General features: G+C 40.9%; 1 protein-coding gene across 1 annotated transcript in view; it reads right to left on the bottom strand.

Moving 5' to 3' along the window:
* EXOC2 (exocyst complex component 2) overlaps positions 1–20217 on the bottom strand; it is a 200465-nt gene that overhangs the window by 42728 nt on the left and 137520 nt on the right. The window contains exons 19-24 of the mRNA XM_011955129.1: positions 19176–19256; positions 18638–18697; positions 17917–17978; positions 16533–16599; positions 11774–11890; positions 649–790 (exon numbers count right to left, since the gene is read on the bottom strand). Coding sequence (XP_011810519.1) covers positions 649–790; positions 11774–11890; positions 16533–16599; positions 17917–17978; positions 18638–18697; positions 19176–19256 — 529 coding nt within the window. The remainder of the gene's footprint in view (positions 1–648; positions 791–11773; positions 11891–16532; positions 16600–17916; positions 17979–18637; positions 18698–19175; positions 19257–20217) is intronic.

Below are 20217 nucleotides of genomic sequence, written 5' to 3'. Positions count from 1 at the left end.
GGTTTTCCGCATTTTTTCATACAAAGAAACAACTACTTGAGCAATCAAAAGTTTGATTCAGAAAGCAATAGTTATTTTAAAAATATATATTTTAAGTGATTCAAGTGACTTTCATTTGAGATCACAAAGATAATACTTGAACAGTGTCATTTATCCTTCTGGGGCTCCCTTCCCTTTGATAAATTACTATAATAATCTTCCTCCGACACACTTTTCTCATATCCTTTGCCTTTACAGCATCACTAATCAAGTCTTACATAGAGGTGACCAGATTTCTTCAATATGTTTTTTTGATGATGTACACAAGGTCATTGCATGAAACTGTCACTCACAAGCACTCTGTTATATCTATGTGAAAGACCACAGGAAGCAGGAACGCATGACTGAAACGATCAATTGTTATACGGGATAATTAATTATTCTCTAGAATTTCAGAACAGCTTTAAGCCACTGAGTAATAACACAAAGTGTCCTAATTTCTAAACTATCCAAGAAATGGGTTTAAGCAAACAAAAAGTTAAAATCAAATTAATCTCTCACTCTCAGCAGATATGAAAAAAATGAGAATAAAACGAAAAGAATTCAAGCAAGTTATCAATTGATAAAAGCATATCCACATCTATTACGCAAGAAACTTTATTTACTTACCTGTTGGAGGCAGGCAGTCTTTCCAATCAAAATATCCTGCATAAATTCCAGGTTCTAAGGAGCCAACGATGGGATCTGCTTTCAACTCGATGTAATTTTCAAAGAGTCTTTGATCTAGTTCTTTCAATGAGGCCATGCTAACCTATAAACACGTAATGACGAGTATGAGTTGCCTATTTGAGGGTGATGGAACAAGTAAAATAATGTTAACAATAAATACTTCAGACTATAATAAAAGCACTTATCAATCTTCCTACAAAAAATCGTGAATTTATTTTACATATTTTCAGTAATAAAGATCTCTTTTAGCATAGCTATTTTGCAGAAGAAAAAATAATCTCCATATATGGACTATAGGTCATTGCATTAGTCTGTGTTCACACTGCTATAAAGAACTGCCTGAGACGAGGTAATTTTTTTTTTTTTTTTTTTTTGAGATGGAGTCTCGCTCTGTCGCCCAGACTGGAGTGCAGTGGCCGGATCTCAGCTCACTGCAAGCTCCGCCTCCTGGGTTTCGGCCATTCTCCTGCCTCAGCCTCCCGAGTAGCTGGGACTACAGGCGCCCGCCACCTCGCCCGGCTAGATTTTTTGTATTTTTAGTAGAGACGGGGTTTCACCGTGTTAGCCAGGATGGTCTCGATCTCCTGACCTCGTGATCCGCCCGTCTCGGCCTCCCAAAGTGCTGGGATTACAGGCTTGAGCCACCGCGCCCGGCCAAGACGAGGTAATTTACAAAGGAAAGACGTTTAACTGACTCCAGGATGTTATGCATGGCCGGGGCCGGGAGCCCTCAGTAAACTCACAGTCCTGGTGAAAGGCAAAGGGGAAGCAAGGCACCTTCTTCGGCCCAGTGGAAGGGGAAGAGCCCCTTAGAAAACCGTGAGATCCCGTGAGAACTCACTATCACGAGAACAGCACGCGGGAAACCGCCACTGCGATCCAATGACCTCCAGCTGGTCTCTCCCTTGACATGTGGGAATTATGGAGATTACAGATCAAGATGAGATTTGGGTAGGACAGAAAGCCGAACCCTATCAGTCGTTTTTGAAAATACTAACCTCTCATTTCTGTAAGCAGAGCAAGAGGCATTATAGATACTAAATTGTAATAGCCAGTAAACTACAATTAAAAAAGAACCATTTAAAATTACGTTACGTTTCTTCGTATTAACTAATTCATTTGAAAAGTGTCACCAATAGAAAATAATCCTGCTCTGACACTCTAGCAACCCCAGTGCAGCTCCCCTGGCTTCTCCCTCCAGTTACAGCTCTGCCTCTGTGGCCTGCAGGTCAGGCCTTAGATTCTAAGGCAACTCCACAGAGAGGCCAGACACAGGGCTCGCTGTCATGGGAAAAAAGAAAGGGAAGGACCCCTATTAGAAAGTCCTGTTCTTGGCACAGTTCAGCATAGAATAAAAATGTAAAGAGACGAAAATTATGAAGAACAAGACTAGAAGATAAATTCAGGAGTTCTAACATGCAAAAAATAGAAATTCAAGTAAAGAAATATAAGCAGCTAGAGAAAAGGTATTAATTAAACAAGCAATAGGAGAAAATTTAACTGGATCCAAAGAAAGACCCAAGTTTGCAACTTGAGTAGGCTTGCAGAGTGCCAGGCTAGACTGGTAAGACAGCCCACACATCTAGGCTGTTAAAGTTTCTCGTTTCTAATACATTTATTCTAAATAGAGAGAGAGAGAGAGACAGAGAGAAAGGGAGCGAGAGACTGACTTTCAAGCTTCTAGATCAAAAGAATAATTTACTTACAAAGAAGAAAGAACTGGTCTGACATAAGATTTCTCACATGCAATACTGGGAGCTGAAACCACTGGATTAAAATCTAGAGGAACGAAAGAACAGAACCCAAGAATCCTGTGAGCCAGCATGTCATTCTCTTAACAGAGTCCAAGAAAGATATTTCTAGATATGCAAGGGTTCAAAGAGTATTTCACCCATGTATGAGCAAGGGCTCCAACCTAAAATCAAATAAATCCGAACGAAGACGACGAACTACTGAGGAAACAGTGACGGGCAGTCACTCTGAGCTCCCTCTCGCCTTCTTCATCTCTCTTTCTCTAGTGTCTGTAAACACAAACTGAAACAGATGAGTAGAGACTCCCTGGGCATGTGAAATACAAGTGCTAAGTAAGATTTCTTCAAAGGGAGGAGGCATCCAAAAGGAGAAGACTGGTAACACACAATGAAGGGACACCATATCGAATTCTGTGAGAGGGAACCGTGGCTAGACATTTATAGCTGAAAACGTCCTCAAAGAAAGGTTTAAAAGGAGAAAAACCTAAACCACTGCTCTACTTTCCTGCCCCAAGTATCTAAAAAAAGAGAAAATTAAACCCAAAGAAAATAGAAGGAAAAGATAAAGAACAGAAATAAATTTTTTAAAAAGGCAAATATTAAAGAAAACTACCAATGCCAAAAATAGGTTCTTTGAAAACAGAAATCAAAATGATCAGCCGGGCACAGCGGTGCACACCTGTGTCCCCAGCTAGTCCAGGGGACCGAGGCTGCAGTGTGCTAGGGTTGGACTACTGCACTCCTGTCTGGGTAACACAGAAAGACCCTGCCTCTTAAAAAATTTGAACATTTTTAAAAATTAAAAAGGAATAATCACAAAAACGATAATCTCCTGGGCAAGACTGAAGAAGAAATAAAGACAAAAACCCATATGTTGCCAAGAACAGAAATGAAAAAAAAAATTCCTGTAGATCCTGAAGATATTAAAAGGACAGTAAAAGGACATTATAGTTTTACGCCAAAAAGTCTTGACAACAGAGAGGAAGCTGCTCATCTCCTGAAAAACACAACCTTCAAAAACTGGCACAACTAGTCCTGTATTTATTAAACTAATTGAATCCATTATAGGCAAGGGCTTGGCAATGAAAAGTTCCAGGTCCAGGTGGTTTCACTGGAGACGCTGCCAAGGATGTAAGGAAGAAGTTACAGGACACAAACGTTTTCATAGAACAGAGGCTGGAAGCATTTCCTATTTTGTTTAATGAAGCCAGTATAACCCTAATATCCAAACTGAGCAAGGTATTATGAGAAAAAAATTCACACCAATAGCCTTCATGAACAAAGACATAAAAATCCAAACAAACTCTTTGCGAATAAAATAAATAAATTTTAAAAATATATCACGCAGAAGTGGTATTTGTTCAACAGATGAAGAAAAAGCACTTGAGAAAACTTTCATGATAAAAACTCTCAGTAAACTAAGACCAGAAAGAAAAATCGCTGTGTAAACGGCATCTGCAAAACAGTATAAATACAGAATGCCTTCTTCAGAAGATCAGGAATAATGCAAGGTTGTCCCCTTTCACCACTTAATTCAAGATTATACCAGAGGTCCTAGTCCATGAGATCCGGCAAGAAATAATACCAAAAAAAGAAGAAGTAAATCTGTCTTTATTAACAGAAGACATGATCACGTATTTAGAAATTATAAGCAGGTTGACAAACTAATGGAATAAGCAAATTTACTGAAGCAGCAGAGTCAATACCAAAAATCAATTATATTTCTATATAATAGACACAGAAGAATTATAATACAATACCATAAAAAATAAAATACCTAGGAATAAACTTAACAAAAGACATGGAAAATCTCTATTGAAAACTACAAAACATGGCTGAAAGAAATTACAGACGGCCTAAACAAATAAATAGGTGATCAATATTGGTAATTTTCTCCAAATTCGATGAACTCCTAAAAGGCCTTTTCTTGGTAAAAATTCACAGGCTAAAATTTATGTATAAATGGAAAGGACCCAAAATAGCCCAAACAATTTAAAAAGAACAAAGTTGGAAGACTCACACTACATGATATCAACACTGACTATAAACCTGTAATAAATAACACAATGCAATATTGGCATAAGGATGGACATTGTAGACCTAAACATAAAAGTTAACGTTACAAAACTTCTGGGAAAAAATATTCAGGACATGGAAGCAGGTAAAGATTCTGACAACATATGAAAGGCATTAAACATTTTAAAAGCTTGACACAGTGGATCTCATCAAAATTAAACAGTTCTGCTCAAAAGATATTATAAAAACAAAACAGCAAGCCATGAACTGAAAAAAACATGTACGTGTGACAGAGGACTCATATAGAGCCTTCTAAAAATTGTCAGTAGAAAGATGACTGATCCAATTTAAAAAATGAGCTGGGGCTAAACAAGCACTTCGAGAAAGCAGCTGCCTGAACGTGAGTATCTGAATATACCAGAACAGGTGCTTGGCATTAGTATCAGGGAAAGCCAATTACAGCCACAATGGGACTGGCTAAAATAAACAAGACTGGCAGTATTAAGTGTTGGCTAGGATGCAGTTTATAACCGAGTTGATCACCGATGCAATGTACACTCTGTAAAACAACTCAGAGTTCCTAACTGGCTTGTGCCACTACCAGCAATTGCACTTCAAGGTATGTATCCAAGACCAGTGAGTACAAACGTCCACAAAGAGACTGACAAGAATATTCGCCATAACTTTATCCATAAAGGCCTAAAACTGGAGACAACCCAATGTCCATCACCATGAGAATGATTAAACAAAATCTGGTTATCTAAACTCAGCAATAAAAGAAAATGAACCACTGGTACACACAATTTGGATGAATCTCAGAAAATTAATTTGGCGCAAAAGCCAGATACAAAAGACTACAGACTGCATGGAACTCCACGTAAAGTTCTGGGACAGGCAAAATGATTCTCTGCAGATAGCAGTTGGAACGCTGTTGAGAAGGGAGCCTACTGAAACAGGGCACAAGGGAAGGCTTTGTATTTTCATCTGGTGATGGATGCTGGACTGTGTGCACATGCTGGACCATGTGATGCTTAAGCATCAATCCGTAAGCTTAAGATTTGTACCTTTCACTGCAGGTAAATACCTCATTTTTTAAAAAAAGAAGGGAAAAGACGAGTTGAAAATAAATGGATGTGCAAATAGTTAACAGGCAGATGCTACAGAAAGAGAGTAGAGTGGCAGTATTAATGTGTGATAAGGCAGGACCAACGTCAGGAGTACATAGCTCATAATTTTTGTTGTGAGGATTTAAACAGATATTCAGGAAACTTGCATAGCACACTGAAAGTGAACACACACTAAATGCTAGCAGCTATTTCTATTATCTCAACGGCTTCATTTTCACTAACGCCCTGCTCACACTGGCTGCGAGGAAGGTCCCGACCACACCATGGCTGTCAGACGATGCAAAAGGGCTGAGCTGGGCGGGAACAGCAAATTAGAGAGGTAGAGAGAGATTTGGAAGATGGTTCAGGGGGTGAGTTGAGAAGAAAGACTGGCAAAAACCATCATGAGGAATGATGTCAAGAATAATTCCCAGTAATGGATGAATTAATTTTAAAAATGTGGTACATATACACAAGAGAATACTATACAGCCTTAAAGAAGAAGGAAATCCTGCCGTCTGCAACGTGGATGGTGCTGGAGGACCTTATGCTCAGTGAAATAAACCAGGCATGGAAAAACAAGTACTGTGGTCTCACTCATGTGGAATCTACAGAAGTCATTATCACAGAAACAGAGAGTACAATGGTAGTTACCGGGGCTGAGGGGAGAGTGGGGCCGGGAAAGGGGAGGTGTTGATCAAAGGGCATGGCATGGTAACCACAGTTAATAATAATGTATTGTATATTTCAAAATTGCTAAAAGATTTTTAATGTCCTCTACAAAATGTAAGCTGGTGAGGTGATGGATATGTTATTCAGTTTGACTGACTCTACAATGTATACATGGATCAAACATCACATTGTGCACCACAAAAACGCACAATTATTGTCAATTAAAATGAATAAACAAAACAGAAAAAAGGAGGCATTCCCAAGTTGTGGCTTAGTGGTTCACAGCGGCTGCTGGCTCAGTCGGGAACACACAAAAGAGAAGCTGTTTTGAAGGAGGAAGATGACGGGTTTGGCCAGGTTGCTTTGAAATCTCGATGGAAACTTCCAGGGAGGATGTCTGGCAGGAAACAGACCTAAGGTCTCAGAATGACAAGCAGGTCAAAAATAAAGAATGCGGGAATCACGGGCATCCGCCAGTGATGGGTGAAGCTGTGGCGGCAGATGAGGCTGTCTACAGAAACTGCTGAGTATGAAGAGGCAGCAGACAAATCAAATGCCCAGAGAACAGAAATACAGGGGATGGTAACACAATTATTTATGTGGGTTACATTTTACTGGCATAGGTTCAAGGCTTTTGGCTTAGGAAAGCCACACCCTACCCAACTGGAGAACCAGCTGTTTCACTCCTTATTTCCCGCACTTCCCAGCTTTCCAAAGAGATGCAGTGCCTTTCCTCTGCTCTCTGAACAGCATCTGGAATGTGAACTCTGATGTCCTTTCTTGCTTTGTGAAACCTTTTCTCAGGTACTTTCTGTACTGGGGAGGTAACACTTTGTACATGACACGGTCTCTGAGCCCCTCTGACGGCGTCTCTCTCTAAGCACGCACGTTTATTCTTTCCTTTCCTGCTTGTACGAGAAACTCAAGGGTCAAATAGGGCCAAAATTTAGCCTCAGTGTTTTGAAGGCAGATAGGGTAAAAATTTAGGCTCAGTGTTTTGAAGGCAGATAGGGTAAAAATTTAGGCTCAGTGTTTTGAAGGCAGAAACACATCTGATCAACTTATAATTTCTGTCTGTAAGATCTTAAACTCTGAAAGAGATTAACTTACAACTTATTATATAAAATAGCCTTTAAACAAAATTTAGCTGATTTTGTTTATATGTATAACACAACAAGGAAAATGAAACACACACATATAGAGGTAATACAGCAGTGAAGACACAAAACTGCACTCATTCACATCTAGGTATTCAAATGGTTTCCAACTTGAAATTTAACTATATTCAATTCAGCTAAAATAATCAAATATGTAAAATACAGTATATGCAGTTAAAGCAAAACTCTTTAAAATCAGCTGCTCCATATAAAGGAACTTCCCTGGACATATAAGAAAAAGGAGCTGCCCCTCCACACCTTTCACACTGGAGCTTCTGAAAGAGATATACAGGCTTAAAATAAAACTTCAATTAAAAATTTAATGCCAGGCGTGTTTAATGTCTACAGGCTTCGTCAGGTGAAAATCTGCAAGTATACAAATTCTGAATTAGATGTTTACTTTTTAAAGACTGGGACCCATTAAAAAAGTATTTTATATAGGTAAAAACACTCCTGGAATTATGTAATTATACCTACCACAATAAAATTATATGCTGAAGTTTATTAACCACACAGCTCTGTTTTTCTTTCTCAGAGGTCTGAAAGAATTTGGTTGGTGGCAAATTTGGTTTGCACACTTAAATTACAACTTATTTGCAACATATTTCTTAACTCTCTAAGAGCCTTCAAAATTAGCTCTTCTAGAATAGTCAATGAACAGAAGAAAAAGCGCTAACCTCCTAAACAGAAAAAGGCATGCAAATTAAAATACAACGAAAGCCTATTTTAACCTATCGAACTAAACATCGTAATTAAAAAGATGACAGAAATGTGATGAGATCAGCTTCCAAAAAGCAATCTGGCAATATTTACCAAGTGTCTTTGGGGCTGTGAATCTGCTTTGGGAGTCTATCGTGAGGAAGTCATTAGACATGTGATCAAAGACTATCTTTCACTTCTCAGGAACAACAACAACAATTTAAAATGACCTTAAGGTTACCAGTATGGGAGAAGTTAAAAATACTATGGTATACCTACACTAGCAAATGTTATAAAGCCACAAAACACATTTTACAGAAATCTTCAACAAAAATAGAAAAGTACACACAACAATATACTCAGTAGAAAAACACAATGTCAAGTGAATTCAGAAAAATGTTTCTTTTTTCTGAAATTCCTTTTCACCATGTTTCATATTTTGATAACATATAGATAGGATATATAAAGTCATGGTTACTATAAATATTAAAACAGTGTCCACCTTTGGTTAGTGCATTATAGATGATTTTATTTTATTTTTTAGACTTCCCAATACTTTTTCTTTTTAAAAATAATGGTTGGGTCTTACTTTTATAAGTTGAAAAAAAAAAAAATGCATGACTGGAAAAAGACATCTCCAGGACTTGAGCAGAAGTTAAACGGCACGGGCAAGACTAACGAAAACGCACACACATGGCAGGACGTTCCCTGTTGGCACATCCTGTCTGGATTCAAACAGCACCGAGTCCACCAAAGGTTTATAATGGGGCTTAGTTTTAAGGAGGAACCTTGTGGAACACGATGATTTGGATACCCTGATCTCATGAATTACCATTCAATGTGGTTTCACAAAGGCCAAAACAATGTTCACTAACCAGCCAGCTTCACGTCCTGTTTTCATTTCTTCGGTGTGCAGTGGACCCTGGAACAACATGGCTCTGAACTACACAGGTCCACTTGTACACCCATTTTCTTCCACCTCTGCCACCCCGACACAGCAAGACCCACCCTCCTGTTGCTCTTCCTCAGCCCATTCCACGTGAGGTCGAGGAGGATGAAGACCTTCATAATGACGATTCACTCCACTTCATGAATAGTGTTACTACACCTTCTCTTCCTAACAACTGTCTTAACATTCTCTGTTCTCCACCTTACGACATTACAAGAATACAGTATGCAACAGACACACAAAATGCATGTTGATGCGCTGTTTTATTCCTAAGGCTTCCAGCCAACAGGAGGCTACCAGTAGTTAGGTTTTGGGGTAGTCAAGAAGTTATACTCAGATTTTCGACTGCACAGGGGGTTGGCACCCCAACCTCTGAGTTAGTTAAGGGTCAACTGCATTCTCCTGAGACCAGTTTTGTTCTTGAAGATCGTGGTGCTGGACCGGAAAGCATCCCGCGTTTAGAACGAGGATTGAAGATCGTGGTGCTGGACCGGGAAGCATCCCGCGTTTAGAACGAGGAGATGTAATTCTGGGTCCTGCCCTGCTGTGCTACTTACAGGTCAAGTCCGCGACCTCTCTGGGTGCCTTTCCCCAGGAAGATCGTGGAGCTGACGACGCCAGCCCTGATTCCGTCCCAGGACTGTGCACGCCGAATACAAGCGTATGTACAAAATCATTCTAGCTTCGCGCGTCACCGATCATGACATCTTAATAATCCCCTAAAAACTGCATTTGTCTCCTGTTCCTATATTAAGGCTAATTTATCTCCATGGTCCAAGGTGAGGAACAGGTGAAGGGAATGAAAAACTGGCCGTTTCATGCTTCTCCTGGCATAAGTACCAAAAAGAAAGCAGGAGGAAATATACCCAGAAGAAACACTTGGCCAACCCTGGCTCACAGCAGAGGAGTCTGAGAGAAGGTCTGACCCCCAGTGACATGAGGATGCCCAGTGACAGGAGGTCCCCCTAGGAGAGACCCTCATCTTCAAGTGCAGAAACAGAGAGGGAATGAATGAGCCATCCACTGTGACCTGTGCCCTGTGACTTTTCTGGGATCGATGCCTCTAGAATTATTTGTCATTTGGAGGGAAAACTATAAAACAACAGTGGCAGTCAGCAGACCTTTCCCTTTGATGCCAGAAATAGATTTTACTTGGTTGGAATCATGAAAGTAACAGATTCACAAATTAATAAAATCAGTGCAAATGTTATCATCTAAATCGAGTTTACTATCCATTTTAAACACAACTGAATTTCAAAATATTCAAGATGGTCAATTAAAAAAAAAAATCCACATTCTGAGTGGGAAAGAGCCTACCATTTATACTGCTACATCTCCAGACCATCTGTATTACCTTGGTCTCAAAATGATCTGGACAAAGACAAGGAAGGATATGAAAAAATCTTTTTAAAAATTAATTCAATTATACTTCTTAATGATACAAAGTGAAGCAACAGTTCCTACTTAGTACTGCAAAAAACCTAGAGAAAACCAAACTTGTTGCTTCTTTTACATGCAATTCCTAATCATCTCACATATTTTAAAATAAATAAAATTCCTCCAATAAATATATTCATGTCATTATTGTTGGTACATAAAAACAAAGCAGCCACCTTCTACAAACAGCCACTGTTTTACTGCAAGATCGCACTTTGCAATTCTTAACACAAACATTTCTGGAAATAAACGAGACATTTGGCCCCGAAGGCTTAAGCCACAACATTTCTCATCAGGATGATTAATTTTTACGAAAAGGCAGGAAAACAAGACAGGACCGCCCACTCTGACATTTTCATTCTTTGACCAAAAAATCCCAACGTGGTTTATGAACTGGAACCACCATCTATAAAAAGTAGGTAATCCTGAGTGCATGTTGATTAGAAGATTAACCAGATCATTATCGTTCTCATTCTTTGCATTGAGAAAACTGTACTGACATTAAAAAGTGGTACCAGCATAGTTTTACTGAGAAATCTGATAAACCTTTGCCCAGGAACCAATCAACCTTAATAACAAGGTTACTTCATTTTTTCCTTTTCTGCTTAGTTGAAAAATATATAAACAACAAAGTGTAACACTAAGAAAACTCACTCCATTAATTTCTACTGTGTCCCTTTTGCCCGCCTTTCTGCACGCCGTGACTGGAGAGTGGGGAGGACATGTTTTTCAGGTAGGGTGCAGAGCGTCCCACAGCTGTTCTGAGCCAGCGGGTGTGTGTGCACGCGTGCATGCGCAAAGCAGCAAAGCAAAAGCATCCCTGAGGTCATACAGAAAGGGAGAGAGGAACGAGAGGTGTGAAGAAGCAGGAAGAGGTTTTTCTGCAGGCTCAGGGTGTTTGCTGCTGGCTGTATCTAAAGTGTTCACCTAAAAAGAGTCAAATATGAGGTAATTCTGAAAGATCTGGGTTTGCTGCCTTTCCCTCCTTATTTTCTTCCCTCCTTTTCCACAGCTCAGGTGAGGAGAGAACCAGCTCTAACCTTGGGGCAGTTTTGCTCTAGAGAAAAGAAAAGAGTATTATATCAGCCATTCAAGGTGAACCACGGGAAGGAAGGGAACCATCCAAAGATGGAGCGGGGGAAGGGGGGAAGCAGTGTGGGCATGGGGCGGCACGCAGAGGGAATGGGCACTGACAGCAGAAGAACACAGGCGAGGAAACATCTTGAAAACTGAGCTGGTAAAACCACCGACTTGTGCATTGTACATGAACTCGCTTACCTGTGTTATTTTTTCTATTCCTTGGAAGTTGTACTTTTCAAAATGTTCCGCGATATTTAGGAAGGTGTGACGTTCTAGAAAGCAGCAATTACTTAGGACTATCAAAAGGCGCTGTTCCTAAAAGCAAAACACAGTTTTAGAAAATCACATTTATAGTGCCAGAGAGAAGAGCTGATGAACACTCGCCAAGTTTAATTATAATCTCCGCTCTTGAACGTCAATATTCAATGCTTTGCTGTTCTCGGCTGCTTCTTTCCCAATATCGTAACATAAAGAGAAACACAATAAAATCCTGCAACTTCACTATTTGCTTAGCGTTACATGCAATATACTAAAGAATCAAATATTTCCTTTAAAACTTAACAGCTCGTATGGAAAAACAGATTGATAACATCCCATTAACTAGGATCAGCTGGGAACTGGGATCAGTGTTTCTTATGAAAAGTGTTCTACTGTATTGTTTACTGAATACTTTGTATACAAGAAAAGGCTACGAGAATAAATATTTTTAATAACTAATTACATTTAAAATGTAGAAACTATTCTAAAACAGTTCATAAATTTTTTATAACTTGGAAGAGAATTATACTGCCATACATCTGTAGGGTGGGCTCCTTCCAACACCTCAGGCCGTTAAGAACTGTTTGTGTTTGCAGAAGAAAACCAGGAGCAATCTCCCTCTGATGGGGAGTGAGGGTCGCTGAGGGTAGAGGACTCCACCTTAGGCTGCGGTCAGTGTAGCCAACAGGAAAGGGTACAAGCCAGTTATTTCTACGTTCTCCAGGATTCTGTTGACCTAAAGCAATTTTTTACAAAAATTACCAGACACAAATGCTAATAAACACTGTGTCCTTTCACAGTTCAAAACTACTAGGCAAATAAAATTCCAGGAATTGCCCTGATGCTGCTGGTGCGGTTCACCAGGGCGCCCGACCCATGCTCCTGCAGGTGGGCAGGCCTTCTCTGGAACAACTTTGACTCATCTAGAGCCTTGACTTAGATCCTTTGACTAAACCTTTGGCAAAAAAAACCCTTCCCATCACATACTCTGCATGCTCTTTCTGTGCATAACCAGAACAACTTACAGTAAAATAATTCGATATAGTAAACGTGGATATGTGGAAAAAAGATAACATCCTTGAATTTAATTGCCAAGCATGTTTTATATCTCCCAATACTTTCATTTAGCTCAACAGTTTCCAAAAACTTTCTAATTCTTTTATTTTGAATGTTCCCATCTTTATTTCTGACAGAGTGTATAGCCTATTCACTAGCTGTTTTTGGTCAACAAATGTAAGTAAAAGGCCTAGGGATTATTAAAGGATTGTCAAACAAGTGAATGGCCTTGAATTACCCTATGGATAGGAAATGGGGTATAAGACAAGGTAAATAGGGTTGTATTATGTATAATACTCCTCCACATTTCGTGAATAAACGGCCAGAAGGAACACAGTGAATAAGCACTGGAAACTCGTCCAGGTGAGGTAGGGACGAGGACGCAGCACTCCCCTCCAGTCCCTGGGCCTGGAATTACCATGACACAGTCCCTGCAAGGACAAGGAATAACTAAACGTGACATTTCATCAGCTGCCCTGAACACGCTGTTTGCCTCAAAAACCGCAGCTGGTTGCTCAGTTTTGAAAATCAATCCTTAATTACTTTTTCCTTCCAGACTCAAGCCTCCTTATCTTGCAGACCTGAGCCTGCCACATCTTCTCTGCCCTGTTAATTCTCTTTGTTTTTCCCATTGTAATTTGTACGGCTCTTAAAACACAGAAAAGCTATTTGAGTGATTTAAAGTCTGACTCCTACAAGCACATTGTTGCTCAAATCTAATCATTCAGATGCAATAAAAGTGGAAAGAAAAACTGAACCGCACAGACTCTCAACCCTGGATGACTAATCAGAAGCTTATTAACAACTAAGATGGAGATGTATATTTGAAAACAACAGCTCCACCTATCAAACGCAGCACGTGCAGGTGACGAATATGGTCTCGTGTTATTTCAGTGATTCCCCACAGCATCTCTATGACGCAGGCATCACCACCACAGTTTTGTTCAGGAGAACACGGGGCCTGCGCCCGCTCAGTGATGTGCCCAAGGTCACACAGGATGTGATCCAGTGTCTTCTGACTCCAAATCTAGGTATCCTTCTTACCATAGCTGCTTCCCTTCTGGATAACAGAACAACACCCTGAGAAGATCGCACCAAATCTAATGAGATAGCTTTCAATGGAGAATACAGAGGAATTGAATTTAGTCACAAAAAAACACTGGAGAGTAAGGCAGGAGAGAGGAGGCCCTGCAGCCTGCAGAGACCCATGCGAGGGGCCTGGGGATCCTTGAGAATAGGCTCAATGCGAGTCAGAAGAGAGCTGCAGCGTCATGGGTCACAGGGAGTCCAGGGCTGACTCCTGTGCTCCACCCACTGGAAGAGGCACAAGAGCAGGACCACCCCAAGTGCAGGGGCACAGCACACCAGGAGGGAGTGCCCGAGGACTCAGAGTGCCAGCAAGGGGAAGACTCCAGCAGTCTCCGTTCGGGAGGCCCTCTCCTGCAGCCCTGTCTCCACAGGACTCCCCCTAGCCTGCTGCATTTCCATCCTCCACAAGCCCCTCAGCCCTTGAGGCTGCCAAGCATTCCTTGTTTAAATGCGATTTTCCATCCCTCTCAGGAGTGCTGTGCTGCTGTATCTGGATTTCTTTCTATCTCTCTGATGAACCCTTTTCAGGGCAACCTGAGGCCCTCTGCTACTGGTGAGCCCATAAATACTGGCACCCTCAACATTATTTTTATATATTTGGCCCTTCTCTCATTCAAAGAGGGTGGGGTTCCCCAGCTTCCCTCGCTTTCTCTGGGCGCCCTGTTGGAGGAGCACAGAGTGCCCTGGCGGCTCTGACTGGGCCAGCTGGCTGCTTTCCCCCAAGTGGGGACCCCGACCTCCGCCCACCAGGCACTGATGATGCTCTTTAGGCTACAGCTGGAAAACACTGAAGGATCAACCATGTTGCTAAACAGCAGAAACCAGCCCCGCCCTGAGGCAATGCTTTAAACCCTCCTGTAAAGTCCATACCCAGCCCCCTCACTGCCGACACACCTGGGCAGGACGTCTCTCCCTGCTGTTGCCTGTGCGGACTCAGGGCCGTCCCCTGCGTGTCATTCCCTAATGCTCTGCACTGATCACCCTGCAGTTCACACTTCCTTCTTTGGAACGCCAGCTGACCTCGCTTTGGGATGGCTCGGGACGGCTGCCACCACTCCTGAGGTGACTCCACCTGCAATTCTGGCTCAACAGAAGAACCAGCATTTTCTTTTTTGTTCAGCCAGAATTCTTAGTGTTCTTATCTACTCCCAGGCCTTATATATTGCTCATGTACTGCTGATTCACAAATCTGTATCTGTATTTCTCTCCTGGGATCTAAACAAGGACATTCAACCACCCACTGGATATCTCTATCTGTATGTCACCCATTCAACAACAAAAACAAAAAAAAAAAACAGGTTCTCTTGAACCTGTTTTTCCCCTGAATTCTCTATCTCAGTGAATGGTATCATTCTGTACCTAGTCATCCAAGGAATTGAATCTAGAATAATTTTTTAAATTACTTGGATCAAACCATATTTTTTCTAATATACCAAATCCTTTATTTGGGTATTCATACTTCTATACATAGCAGAAAATTTGGGTCAAACAGTTTTCCCGTGAGACAGACAGACACATACACACACACACACACACACACACACACACACACACACACACACACACACACACACACACACACACACACACACACACACATACACACCCTCTTCAAACTCAGGACAAACCAGAGAGGGTTATTTATTATTATTTTTTTGAGATGGAGTCTCACTCTGTCACCCAGGCTGGGGTACAGTGGAGCTATCTTGGCTCAGTGCAAGCTCCTCCTCTTGGGCTGAAGCAACTCTCCTGCCTCGGCCTCCTGAGTAGCTGGGATTACAGGCACCTGACACCACACCAAACTAATTTTTGTACTTTTAGTCGAGACGAGGTTTTGTCATGTTGGCCAGGCTGGTCTCGAATTCCTGACCTCAAGTGATCCACCTGCCTCGGCCTCCCACAGTGCTGGGCTTACAGGCGTGACCACCGTGCCTGGCCAGAAAGGGTTATTTTATTTATGACAGCTAGAGTTTGAGTTTCAACAGATGAATTTATATATGTGATAATATATGTTTGTGAATCTTCTTGAATACATATATACATTTTAAAAAGTATGTGTGTATATATACATATGTATATAAGCAGTGTGTGCATACATCTGTTTGTGTATCAGTGTGTGTGTGTAAAGTTGAGGCTGTACTCAAAGGCTATGAGCGAACTTACAGAAATAAAGCAGAGAAAAAGAGAACTTCTCTGGCTGAAGAGGCAAGAGCCGTGAGGGGGGTGGCACCCTTGTCCTCTGCCCCCTCCCCAATCCATCATGGCAACTCTCAAGCACCAGGAACTACAAGGGCACCCATGTAACACCCAGAAACCACACAGACGCAGACAGTACATGGAATGCCTGAAACTGCAACTTCAGCTGAAAATGTGAAGTGTGAAATTCATGTCAATTGTACTTTCCTGAACACTTCACGTAACAGAGCTCCAAAGCCCAGCACAGTGTCCTACGCCGCATGCTACAGCAACGAGGCAGGAGCAAAGTAATCAGATTTGTGAAATTGTTGTCATACAGTTTTAAAGCGGTTTACTTTCTAGTTATCGTCTGACTTACAGAGGCCAAGCTGAAGTCTTCGTGGATACTTCCAAACAAATCAGGGGAAGAAACATCCAGAGAGAGACTGAACATAGAAGCAAGTAGAAACAGTTACAAATAAAGCACTCAAATTCAAAAATGCAATGAACTATATGCAAATTTAAAAATGCAATGAATTATACGGAAAACATTTGGTGAAAGTCACATAACTTTTTTTTTTTTTTTGAGATGAAGTCTTGCTCTTGTCCTCCAGGCTGGAGTGCAATGGCGCGTTCTCGGTTCACTGCAACCTCCGCCTCCCAGGTTCAACCGATTCTTCTGCCTCAGCCTCCTGAGCAGCTGGGATTATAGGCACCTGCTACCACGCCTGGCTAATTTTTGTATTTCTAGTAGAGACAGGTTTTCACCATGTTGGCCAGACTGGTCTCAAACTCCTGACCTCATGATCTGCCCGCCTTGGCCTCCCAAAGTGCTGGAATTACAGGCGTGAGCCACCACGTCCGGCCAGAAACTTTTAATAAGTGCTTTAGACTTAACAGTTAACAGTTCAAAGAAGGTCCTATGGATAACCTGTTAGCACGGGCAACGTGAATTTAATCCATAGTATCAGGGACCTGACTGGCAGCAAATTCCTGCTGAAATCATGAGCTAAAAATATGAAATCAAATACAAGAAAACCTAGAAGAATTAAAAACTTATTGGGTCTCTAGGGAGGTGATAGTTTTACATACTGAAAAGCCAAAGCCAACACCAGTAAATAGACAAACATGGGTCAATTCCCAAACTGTCCACTGAAGATGTAAGAGGCATTTATTTCAGTATCATCTGTGTCAGAGCATAAAGTACACAGAAGTAACACATGCCAAGTATAATTCAGAAAGAACAGATTTCTTAAAAAAAAAAACAACAAAAAACAGCACTTTACAATGCTGTCCTATACAACAGCATTATGAAAAATTACTACACAGATTTGTAAACACCAAGAGTTAACATGTGTCCGCTGGAGCTCCAATAACTAAGCTTGACCCAGACATAATTCTACCAACACGCTTAGTCTCTAACAAGAGTAACGGTGCCTTTCCCTAACACCAGACTCATAAAGATAATCAACGAGGAGTTACATGTTTACATTGAATACTTTATTATTTATAAAACCTGTTCGTTGGATAATAAGCCAATCATGTCTTCAATTGCTTGATACATCTCGAATAAGGCAAAGATGAGTCGAAAAGATAAACTACAGAAAGAATGTAGGTCAAATATTTAAAAAAACTATTACTTTAATAGGAATAATCTTTCTTTCTTACTAGAAGTCTTAGGATATAAGACCAAGTATGAAATTTGAGCCTGTGTTTTTAATTCTCCTAAATGCATTAATGAGATTAGTTTAATTTTTACTTACTGTGTAGTATCTATATCTGCATCAGGCTTGGTGCTCAACTGTTCCAGACAGTATATAAAAACCTAAGTGAAAAAATAAGTTTCAGAACTCTCAGAGGAATGAACTCCTAGATATTAATCTATTTGGACATTAAAGACAACTTTACATAAAGTAGAATTATAGATCTCATTAGTGGTGTGGTGTGTGCATGCATGAATATGTGTATATACTGTATATGCCCCATTAACGACGAAATCTATATCCCATCCACATCTATCACGTGAGTAATGGAAGATTAGAAGTGTTATGTTTTGATCAATTATTAAGCGTGTGAAGATATTTTCGGAAAAAGACGTTCCCTCATTCACTCACCCACATTCTCAACTTTCTGTGCCTGCAAAGCACTGGCTCCAAGAACAATCCTTTACACCCCAGACAGGACGTCAGCAACTAATTATCACTGAATTTACGTTGTGCTCTAACAGAATATTTGTGAGGTACCAAGAGAACACAGGAAAGGGGAGCGTAACGTAAACGAAACATTTGGGTATTGCTAAGACAAGTTGGAATTAATCTTACGTTAAACTTTGTTACCCACTTACCCTAAACTATTATGTCCACAGACAAGATGAAAAAAGAATGCATGTTTAGTGAACGTCGTCTGCAGATGATGAATAGGAGAAGGGTTGACTGATACTTAGTATTATTTGAGGCTTTGGGCATTACTGCTTTCAATTATTACCTGCATTATATTAATGCTTAGTTGGCAAACCTCCTCTTGTGTTTTAGGTTGTTGGAAGACCTGCAAGGAAGAATTCTGATTAAACTTTTTGGACTTTGCTAAGAAAACAAGGCTTGTTGTGTATGCAGTTAGACATAAACAGTTAAAACGTGGAACACTGCTACAGGAGTGGTGTCCTTCCTCTAGAAGAAGGACACGCGTGAAGAGTGGGCCTACTGGGAGGTTTCCTCACTGTAGTGACTCGGGCTGGAGAAGACAATGCAGTCCTGGGCTAATGGTCAAGAGCCAGGCCCACCAATCACTGTCCACAAAGTGCGGTCACTGTAACCGCTCTACCTACAACACCTGCACTCACACTTTAACCTGCATCAGCGTGTCTTGGAATCAGACATCAGCACACCTACGTAGTTAAACTAAAAGGAACAAGCAAGCAAAGAGGGAGAAAAGATCTTGCAATACAATGAGTCAAAACTTTACCACTCTGATCCCCAAGGGCTCCTGGGAAACTGTGGAGTCCGAGTGGAGCTCGAATACTTACACTGGCCTCTCCCGGCTTACACTCCAGGACCCCCTTCAGCGACTGCAGAGAACACACGATGCACTGTTCAAACTGACATGGCTGAAGGGAAAACAGCACACCATAAAATTCAAAAACAAGCACTGGCTATGAAGACATATTTAACACAAGTGAATACGGCCCCAAGGTCCACATTTTCCAGATTAATGGAATGGAACAGAAACACAATCTGAAAAGTAAACTCCTAGTCATTGAGTTTTAGGTATGGCATATGTTTTGTACTTCGTATTTTAGAATGAATCAATCTTGAGACTCCAAAGTATATCTGATTCAATTAAAATAAAACTCAGATTTGACTAAAAATTTTCTTCAAAATTCTACCCTTCTAAGAGGGCAGTACACGATGAGGAGCAGATATAGGGGTTTATATACTGAATGCGGATTCTGAGCTATGATCTGGGACGAGCTCAGTCTCCCAGATCTTCCCCATCTCTGGAACTGTTCAACAAAATTTAATGTTAATAATGACCTAGAGGATGTACAGGATCTTTATATCAGATAGACTGTAAACAGTCATTTCCTATCTACATTAAGTCAGAAAATGAAACTTGAAAATATGCCCAACCAATGGCACTTCCAGATAAGTTAGAAAGAATCTTAGCTCCTAAGGCTGTTTAGGTTTTCACTTTGTGCCAGGAACTACTCTAGGTAAGGAAGATACAGGAGTAAGTAAGACAGAATTCTCATTATGTGAACATTTCAGGGAGGAGACATGACCATGAAAGTCAAAGTCGACAAAATGGTTTAAAAAAGTATAGAAATAACATAATTTAAAATAATAAGTGTCATGAATAAAAGAAGTAGAACTTGGCCAGGCGCAGTGGCTCACGCCTGTAATTCCAGCATTTTGGGAGGCGAGGCAGGCGGATCATGAGGTCAAGAGATCGAGACCATCCTGGCCAACATGGTGAAACCCCGTCTCTACTAAAAATACAAACATTAGCTGGGCGAGGTGGCAGGCACCTGTAGTCCCAGCTACTCGGGAGGCTGAGGCAGGAGAATC

This window comes from Colobus angolensis, unplaced genomic scaffold (genome assembly GCF_000951035.1).
Source record: "Colobus angolensis palliatus isolate OR3802 unplaced genomic scaffold, Cang.pa_1.0 Scaffold396, whole genome shotgun sequence".
NCBI classification, from domain to species: domain Eukaryota; kingdom Metazoa; phylum Chordata; class Mammalia; order Primates; family Cercopithecidae; genus Colobus; species Colobus angolensis.
The sequence above is the reverse complement of the archived record's forward strand: the minus strand, read 5'-3'. Positions and strand labels throughout refer to the sequence as shown.